At 45.9% G+C, this 9743-nt stretch overlaps 1 protein-coding gene across 1 annotated transcript in view; it reads right to left on the reverse strand.

The window, feature by feature from the left end:
• Positions 1 to 691: 691 nt before the first annotated feature.
• The window catches only part of Ppef2 (protein phosphatase with EF-hand domain 2), a 25234-nt gene continuing 16182 nt past the window's right edge, over positions 692 to 9743 (reverse strand). The window contains exons 12-16 of the mRNA XM_021648646.2: positions 9267 to 9409; positions 5729 to 5835; positions 4083 to 4246; positions 2951 to 3038; positions 692 to 1443 (exon numbers count right to left, since the gene is read on the reverse strand). Of these exons, the coding sequence (XP_021504321.1) occupies positions 1190 to 1443; positions 2951 to 3038; positions 4083 to 4246; positions 5729 to 5835; positions 9267 to 9409 (756 nt within the window). The 3' untranslated portion in view covers positions 692 to 1189. The remainder of the gene's footprint in view (positions 1444 to 2950; positions 3039 to 4082; positions 4247 to 5728; positions 5836 to 9266; positions 9410 to 9743) is intronic.

The raw sequence follows: 9743 nt of genomic DNA on the forward strand, positions 1-9743 counted from the left end.
TTCAGCACTTGGGTAGTGGAGACCAGAGGACTGGGAAATCAAGGCCACTTTCAGCCATAGACTGAGTTCAAAGGCAGCCCTAGCTCAGGTTAAGAGTGTGTGCGTGCGTGTGTGTGTGTGTGTGTGTGTGTGTGTGTGTGTGTGGTGTACGAGTGGGAATGGTGTGTGTGTGTGTGTGTGTGTGTGTGTGTGTGTGTATGTGTGTGTGTGGTATGTATGCATATGTGGTGTGCATTTGTATGAGAATATGTGTACATGTGGTGTGTATGTGTGTGTATATGCCAGAGGCTGATGTGTAATGTCTTCTTCTCTGCCTCTCCATATTTTTTGAGACGGGGTCTCTCACTGAGTGCAGAGATCCGTGCTTGGCTAGGCTGGGTGGCATGTCCTTCACCTTCTAGCAGGAGGTCCCACTTTCATGAGTGCTAGGAGGTCACACTCAGGCCATCATGCTTGCATGACGTGTGCTTTACTGACTGAGCCATCTCCCAGGCCCTTGCCAGTTCTTTAGAGTAAATTATCTATAGCCTATTGATTCTCTTTCCCCCCCAAACCCAAACTAATACAATATCTTTTGTATTCCTGAGATTTGTATCCTAAAAAAAAAAACATTTCATTCAAAACTATTTCTGCAAAACAAATTAGCCATCGTGTTATTTACAAAAACAAAGAAACAAACAAAAAAACTAAGCAGCGTATCTGTTTACTAATTAGGAACCAAACAGATTACATAAATTTGAAAGAAAATCATACATGTTCATGATATCATCATGATAGCTGTGAAGATTATTTAGCAACATGGAAAAGTATGCACAATTAAATACAAATTTCTTTAAAAACAAGGACACAGAATCAGAGAAGCTTTATAGTTATAAGAAGAAAGAGCACATAATGAAAAAATGTACATTTGGGTCATGGGATTATACACAATTAAAAAACTTTCTTTTACCGATGACATTTTTAAAACAGTAAATAAAATATATGAAATAAAAACAACAGGGTGTTGAATTATCAGTGATAACTAGAGCAGGTTTGAGAATTTAAACGTACCAAAACCAGAGGTTGGGTTCACTCTCTGTTCATGAGTGTGTGCGCACGCATGCATGCAGTAGCGTGCACACATACCCCAGGCCCAGCCCAAGCTTGGCATCGCCTGTAGGCACTGTGGGTGCTGAAGGCCAGGCTGTCCTCAGCCAGGGCCCGGGCTGCTGCGGCCGCTCTCTGCAGTGTCAGGGGGCTGTGGGCAGGCAGAGGCTCGGCGCTCAGAGCAGGACTGCTCCACCAGGCGGAAGGCCTCCAGGAACTCATTGATGTCGATGCGGCCGTCCTTGTTGAAGTCGATGCTTCTGGCAAGGTCACAGATGCCATCGTCGGTGATGTCGATGGTCATGTGAGAGCTGAAGAGCTTCCAGGTCTGTCTGAACTCGTCCAGGGAGATGAACCCTTACCAGAGGGGAGAAGCCCGTGAGCCCATCTAGTTCCCAGTGCTAGCCTCGGCTCACTTATGTAAGAGACTTCTGCTCCCTCACTAGTACGCAGACACTGACCCCAAGGCTCAGGGTGACCTATCAACGCCCAAGAGGGCCGCAGAAAAGCATCAATCCTGAGCGGCCTTCAGCTGGGAGCAACTGTGCTCCCCGGGATGGAGGCGCATTCGAAAATGTCTGAGGCGTTTGTTTTTTTTTACAGTTGTAACAAACATGAGAGTGGAGTTCTGGAAACGTCTAGCAGATAAAAGCTAGGAATGCCGCTTAACACTGTGCAATGCACGAAATGAACCCCTCACAATCCACTCTCTGGCCCAAAAATGTCAGTAGTGGACATCTTCTTCTGTTAAGCCCTCCCAGACACACTGCTTATCTCATTTACACTGCTTACGCAATGTGTTTACACCGGGTACCCTCGTGCTGGCTACTCGGGATAGAGGTGTGAGGTTTGCCTGCACCCAGGAGTGAGACGGCAGCCTGGACAGTGTAGAGAGATGTCACCTCAAAAGCAAACAGAGTGTGACCTAACAAGAGCCCTTGCAAACATGCAGGGACAGCCGGCTGGAGTTGTATTTTTCCGTTGTTGTTCTGTGGTTCTGGAAGTTGAACCCTGGGCCAGGGCAAGGGTTCTGTTCACACCTACATACATGCTCATGCACGCTCATGGCCATGTGTGGCACAGTGGAGGTCAGAGGACAACTTCTAGGAGTCAGTTCTCTCTCCTTCCACTTTGGGTTCTGGGGATTGTCAGGCTATGTGTGGAGTGCTTCTTTGATTCACTGAGCCATTTCACTGGCCTGCAATAGACTTTCTTTCTTCCTTTCTTTCCTTTCTTTCCTTCTTTTTTTCTTTCTTTCTCTCTCTCTCTCTCTCTCTCTCTCTCTCTCTCTCTTTCTCCCTCTTTTTCTTTCTTTCTTTTTTTTAAACAAAGGTTCCAAGATCACCCAATGAAGCCAGGGGAGGTGATACATGCTGAATCCCAACTACTAATGAGAGTTAGGGAGAATTAGGCAAGAAGATGTTGTATGAGCAGGAGTTTACAGCCAGCTAGAAAACACAGGCAGACGCCACACACGCACACAACAAATAAATCCCACCCGAGACTATCTAGTGGAAGAAGCCAGGAGGGTATAAAGCCAGGAGGAGGTGGCGCACACCTTAATTTCAGGCCTCTGGAGCAGGGGGCAGAGGCAGGTGGATCTCTGAGTTCGAGGCCAGCCTGGTCTACAGAGTAAGTTCTAGATAGCCAGGGCTACACAGAGAAACCCTGTATTGAAAAAACAAACAAACAAACAAACAAAAAAACCCAACAAAACAAATAAACAGAGTAGTTTTTTCAATACCTCTGGGGATAACTCGTCGGCATGTAACTTGAGAGGAGGTGAGCTGTGAAGGAAACTAAAGGGTCTCAAGCAAAATAATTCCTGTGCATAAGAAGCGAAACGGCAATGCATTATTTTTACCTGAATGGTCACTGTCTATGATCCTAAAAATGGTCTCCAAGTTGGATCGGTTTCGATAGAGTTTTTCCAGCAGACTTGACTGAATGTTCTGTGAGACAAAAACCAAAACAACAAAACAATAATTAAAAAAACCCTTTTTTTTTTTTTGCCCTGACATATAATTAATACACAATGAACTCTGACATTTTTTCAAGAATGAAGTTTTTTTATTACTCTTCCACCTCCCTAGAGTGAAGTAGGGATGTCATTCACAGTAAATAAAAATATCCAGAGACTGGTGGGTGGTTGCACATACTTGCAAATGTAGTCATCCCTTCACACCCACAGGCTCAGCATCCGAGGGTTTAACCGTGGATGAAATTTGTGTCAGTACTGGACACGCTCAGACTTTTCTCATCTTTACTCTCTCTACAGAAGTGCCGAGTTTTACATAGCATTTGCATTGTGCTAGGTGATACAAGTAGCTTCGAAAGTCTCGTGGGGGCTATGCTAACCATGCTGTTTTACATACGAGACTTGAGGGTCCATAGCCTCTGAGTATTGTCCTCAGGCCAGGAACCAAGGGATGAGTGCATCCTAAATGTCACTGCATTTCATCCTTTTAAGCGTGTGAATCATGTTACACTAAGATGTTTTTCGAAAGCACACAAGGAAAAGTCTCACTTAGCCGGCATTGCCAGCAACTATTTATTGACTGGCATTTCAGGATAGAGGAAATGTCTTGGTGTTGGGGAAACAAAATGGGATTTAAAGTCAGCAGACTTGAGTTTGCTTCTGTTCTGTGTTGGTACTGGGGCCTGGCTGATCCAGGGCTTTGGGCACAGTAAGCACATGCTTTCCCGCAAAGTACACCCTTTTCTCAGGCCTGAGTCACGGCTGAGAAATTCCATAACCCCAGGCTAATGCGTTCTCAGGTCTAATAGCACAGACAACACCTATCTCTAGGGTGTTTGGGGGAGTTAACTGAGGCAGCTACATAAACCCCTCAATACATAGCCTGACACACAGGAACTTAACAGCTGCTCCTTCTTCCCTCACCCTGCCTTTGGGGCCCCAAATGGCTATTTCAGAATTTCGGGGCTCCCTAGTGGGGCTCAGAGTCCACAGTGTGCTCCCACCCGTCGCGGCTTACCTCTCGGCTCAGCTGTTCCTTGGCCAAGCCCTCCAGCCAGGACTTGTACTCTAAGACGTTATCTGCTGAGCTGCTCACCAGCTGTGGCCGCAGCATCCGCCACGGCAGTCCCAGGCGCAGGACAGACTCCAGGGCAACCGCCCAGTCACTCAGGGTGATCACGCCTGCAGAAAAGACCTGGCCTGTTGGCCTGCCACACAGAAGTCCGCTTCTTGCCCAGCAGGGTGGACACACAGGGCACACACCGTTACCCTTGAACTCTCGGTGGGAACAGGAATAAATAATGGGCATTGCCACTACTTTCGTTGGTCACGGCAGAGCTGACTGGAAACCAGCCTTGCCAGACAACACACAACCTGGCAGAGCATAAATGTCAAACGTAAAACTTTGTGTTTGCCTACAATTAAAACTTAATCATGTATTGTTTCTATTTTTTTTTAATTTGGGTACATGAAGATTATTGTAAATAATTTCGTAAAACATTGTGTGTATGTATGTATACTTATATGTATGTATATATGTGTATTGTGTCTGTGTGTATGTATAAGAATATATATGTATGTACGTGTGTATGTGTATATATGTGTGTGTGTATGTGTTTGTGAATGTATGTAGTGTTTGAGTATATGCATGTGTATGAATATGTGCCTATGTGTATATGTATGTATATGTATCTGTGTATGAGTGTGTATATGTGCATGTATGAGTGTGTATGTATATTTGTGTGTATGTATGTGTCTATGTATGAGTGTGTGTATGTGTATATGTAAGTGTGTATGTATGTGCATATGTATATACACATGTGTACGTATGTATGTGTATGTGTGTGGTATTTTTAAAAGGTAGGTACTGAGCCGGGTACGATAGCACATGCCTGTAATCACACACTGTGGGAGGCAGAGGTAGGCAGGTCTTTGTGAGTTCAAGGACAACCTGGTCTACAAAGTGAATCCAGGACAGCCAGGTTATACGGAGAAATACTGTCTCTCTCAAAAAAAAGAAGAAGAAGAAGAAGAAGAAGAAGAAGAAGAAGAAGAAGAAGAAAAAGAAGAAGAAGAAGAAGAAGAAGAAAAAAAAAAGGTAGGTGCTGGTGTACCTCGGTACGGAGCCCTTGCCTAACCTATACAAGGTCTTGGGTTCAATTCCCAGTACTGAAGTACTGAAGACAGAAAGAATTGATGTTCTACGTTCCTTGGACTGTGTTACTCACGGAAACCCTTAAGAGCCTGTAATATATGTGTATGAATGTTTTCTCAATTTCTAATAGGGCTGCAGCTAATCAAAGTTTGGTTAGCAATTCCCCCAAGTTGAATAAAAACAAATGTTTGGCTTTGACAATAGAACGTGGGACTGATAAGCTCGGAGACAAGAGGTCCCTGGGGGCTACAGCCCCAGACTCTGAGTGCTCTACTCCCCCTCGATTCTCGGCCTGGCCCTTCCGGTGATCCCACCACCCTCACCATCTCCATCTAGCCAAGTTCATCTGCCATAAGGTTAGCGTTTAAAAAATTACAAAAATGGCATTAAGCTGAAGAAGAAGGGAAGTCTTCCGAAGTCGCCTTTGGTCCCTAACCAGGGCTCCAGCCTTCCCGGGGTGGGGCGGGGCGGGGGTGGGGGTGGGGTGAGGATGTTTCCTTTGTCCTCACCGCTTTCCTCAGGGTCGTGCTTCCGAAACTCCACTAGCAGGTCCGAGGAATGGGCGAATAGTTTTTGCCGCAGGGCTCTCAGGGCGGACTCCTCTACCCTGCTGATCCTGGGACGGGAGAAAAGGGTTTGGGAAAAGCTGAAACTTGAGGTAAGTCCTGGCTCTAACACGCTCCCTCTCTCACTGTCAGTACCTCAAGCCCCTAAGAGCTCAACTCTGGAGAGAAGAGTTTCAGCGCATGCCTCCTTCCTGTCCTCACTTTCCCCAGCTGTATGTGAACGTGTGAACCAGATCGGGAGCACTGGTCCTCCCTACGCCAGGGACCAGCCTGAGAGCATCATTCCTCCCTACTCCAGAGCTGCGGTGGCTCAGGTCCAGAGAAAGATCTCCCCCGTGGTCACGTGCTCTAAGCGGACTGTGCCTCAACTGTTCCATCGAAAGACAGGTATAAAAGGGCGCCGCCCTCACAGGGCGAACATGGAGATTAAATAAGTAAATTCATAATGGGCATTTAGCAGAAAGCCTGGCATGTGCCATGTGCTACTTGTAATCTTACCCAATCGTCCTGTTTTCCTCATATTTTATGAATAATTTAAGCAGAAAATAAGATTTACATAAGAGACAAAAATCACTAATCCAGTTGTTTTTTAAAATTATTTTCTGATGGGGAAGAAGTCCTGGGATTGAGCTTTGCCCGTGCTAAGCAAGTGTTGTAGTTACAAACTACAGAGCTACCCCAGTTTTCTCATTTTTGAAAAGTAGGTCAATCAAATAGTTGTGGGCCCAGCACATGGCCCAGAACACTCAATAAATACCTGTAACCCAAGGGGCAAGAGACATAAAGGAGACACAAGCAAATGTGCTTAATTTGTAATGTGTTGTGGAAGGCCAGCCATTCTATAAACAATGAGAGGCTAACCCATCTTTTCAAGTGACAAAGCATTTTTTTAAAGCATTTTTTGTCACATTTGATAAAAATATTCATTGCAGGTCAGGTGTAGAGGTACATGCCTTAGAATCCCAGCAGAGACAGAAAGTTCAAGAGTAGTTATGGCCGTGTAGCGAGTTCAAGGCTAATCTGGATTACTTGAGACATTCTTTCAACAAACAAAACAAAACAGAAAGGTTTGCTTATTTGTTCATTTGTTCCTTCTTAAAGAAGAAAGATGTTTGTTGCAATTTAAATTATTTAACTAGTAACTCATATGTGGGCTCCATTAATCATTAAAACTTGGTCCAAATGGCATGGGTGTAGGAGTACATGAGCTTTGTCTAGAATTTGTTGTCATGTCATAAGCTACCAGATGTACAGGGGCCTGAAAAGAATCAGTGAGAGGAGTCATTTGGATGGTGTCCTTGCAAACAGTAGTCATCCATAGTTACGCAGAGGCCTGGGGTAGCAAAGCCTGGACAACCTTCTGGATGGATGAGGTTCTCTGGAACCCTGCTTGGCGTGTGTGTGTGTGTGTGTGTGTGTGTGTGTGTGTGTGTGTGTGTGTGTTGATCACGTGGAGCCCAAAGATGGAAATCAGGATTTCTGGCTTGATTGCAAATGCTCTTACACATCAAGCCATCTTGCCAGCTCGTCCGCACAGATTCTCCTTCACACCTGCTGACATAGGTAGCATGACTATGACAGGACGCCATGGCCTCAATGGCTGAAACCCAGGCCGGCTGTGCCGTTACTGTAGAAGTGAAGTGAAACAGTAAAGGCCTGCCAAATGACTGTTCCTCTGAGAGAAGCAAAGACAGGGGGTGGATCTGAGGCTTTGGGACAATCCCCCTTATTTCTAAGTGCTCCGTGTGGCTGGCGCGGTTGAAAAGTGACTTCCGGGAAATTTGGGTGGACTACTTATGTAACCCACTCAAATGTTTACCAGGAGTGGAATTCTCTTTGATCCTTTTATGAAAACACACCCACGGTGACCGTTTTTGTCGTGATAACAGCTAAGTCCTAGGAAGTCACAGCCTCCCAGTGCTGGCTCCTCCCTCTGGAGCAGCTGGGTTGGCCCTGTGTGGTGCTCCAATGGGTTGCAGGTTTGTTTGCTTCTTTATTTATTTATTATAAAGCTCCAAGAAGATTTAGATTCACAGGAGGGTTAATTTTTCTGTGGGAAGTTTACGTTTCGTGTCACATTTCTTTTTGGAAAAAGTTGGATGTTAAATCTTAGTATTTGAACTCTCCACCCACTCAGTTCATGCTTTGTCTGTTTTGTTTTTTAATTTGGTTTGCCTGAATGATTAAAGAAGATTGTTCACGGGAGTAAACCCAGACTTCTCAGTGAGTGCACAGTTACCCCGAAGCCCTCTTCCCCGTGGCAGGCAATGAGGAACAGTCATTAAACCCAGGAATGCTGCAATCAGACCACCTGAGTGGAGGCCGCCTACCCCACTCCAGGCTCACTGAGTTCTGCCTCTTAGTGAATTCATCTATCAGCACGAAATTGATAAAATGAGATGGATATACTCCACAAACTCAGTGTGGCATGCTCTATGTAAATTCTTCATAACTCTCAACATACATTAAGCTCTCAGTGAGAGTTAGAACTCCAAATCACCTCAACAGATACCAGTCATATTTTATCCCATGCTTCCTTCCCAGAAAGGCTCACCGCTAACAAACCTGTGCTCTGAAATCTGTTTGCTAAGTTCCCCGGGTAAAAGACTTGGGGTAGCGCAAATCCTTCCCTGGGTAGCAGGAAATAGGAGAGTAACAGGACTCAGTGTCCTGCTGTGTAGACCTTATCCAGAGACCCCTGTATTGGTGATGGGAGGGTAAAGGGATTGGGGCAGGTGTGTGTGGAGGAGCGGGCTGCTCTCCGTTGCTGGGGTTTGCTTGGGTGTTGGGAACTTGGCTCGCAGTGTGGTGATGGAAGTTTTAGAGGGTGATGTCAAGAACAAGGTCCTTGGGTCATACTCCCTCACCCCGCAGACTCCCTGCCCCCACCGCTGCTCAAGAGATTAAGGCAGTTTTTGTAGGACTCTTGACTGAGTTATGTAAGCTATTAAGATAGAACCTGATGCCTCCTCCTTTGTCTGCTTCGGACCTCAAGGTGTGGACTTCCCCCTGTTGAGAAGCTACGTGCAGCTGTCCCTCACCAAGGGACAGACCAAGGGACTGCCCAGTCTTACATGTCCAGCCTGCAAAACTACATGCTAAGTAAGCTCATTCCCTTAGCAATACCCTGCTTCAGGTACATCCTCATAATAACTGTGAACAGAATCAGGCAGGTTGGGTAGTGCTCTTCGGAAAGAGAGGCAGAAGGAACAGGAGAAGAAAGGTCATCCTTAGCTATATGTGAGGTTGTGGCCAGCCTGGACTACATGAGACCCTGTCTAAAAAAATAAAAGAAAAGAAAGGAAAAGTCTTGCCTTTACCAGGGAGTGGTGGTGTCTGCCAGACAGTTCTCTGTGATTTGAGGCCAGCCAGATCTACATAGGAGAGTTCTAGGACAGCCAGGGCTGCACAGAAAAACCCTGTCTCAAAAGACAAAAAACAACAAACAAACAAAAAGGAGGGAAGAAGGGACAAGTCTTGCCTTTGCCTCATGGTTAGTTTGTGGGTCGCCTTGTTAGCTTGATACTGCACAATATGCGGAGCCAGGGCTGGCCCCAGCTTCACGTAGGCTCCTCTGTTGCTGCCAACTTCATAGTAGTTGGAGGCAGAAAAAATGGTTAACACCTGAATCAAAATGGAAGCGACACAGAATTTATGCATGCTGAGGAGCCTCCGTCCCTGAGCCCATTGGCCAAACCTACATTCCCGGCTGCTTCTCACGCCCATCTGTGGCCCTTCCTCCCATCCATCCCTCCTTTCTCCTCTTCCTCCTCCTCCTCCTACACCCCTCTCTCTGTCCTCAATGCAATTAGGGAATTGTGACTTAAGTTGTAGACCCTCACATTGATTGGAGATCCATAACATGATTTCACATCTTTATCCTCATTCAATGCAGCCTAGAAGCAGGCTGGGTCTTATGAACTTGGACAGTAGTTATGTGTGCCAGGCAAATTACTTC

The sequence above is a fragment of the Meriones unguiculatus genome, chromosome 3 (genome assembly GCF_030254825.1).
Source record: "Meriones unguiculatus strain TT.TT164.6M chromosome 3, Bangor_MerUng_6.1, whole genome shotgun sequence".
Classification (NCBI taxonomy): Eukaryota; Metazoa; Chordata; class Mammalia; order Rodentia; family Muridae; genus Meriones; species Meriones unguiculatus.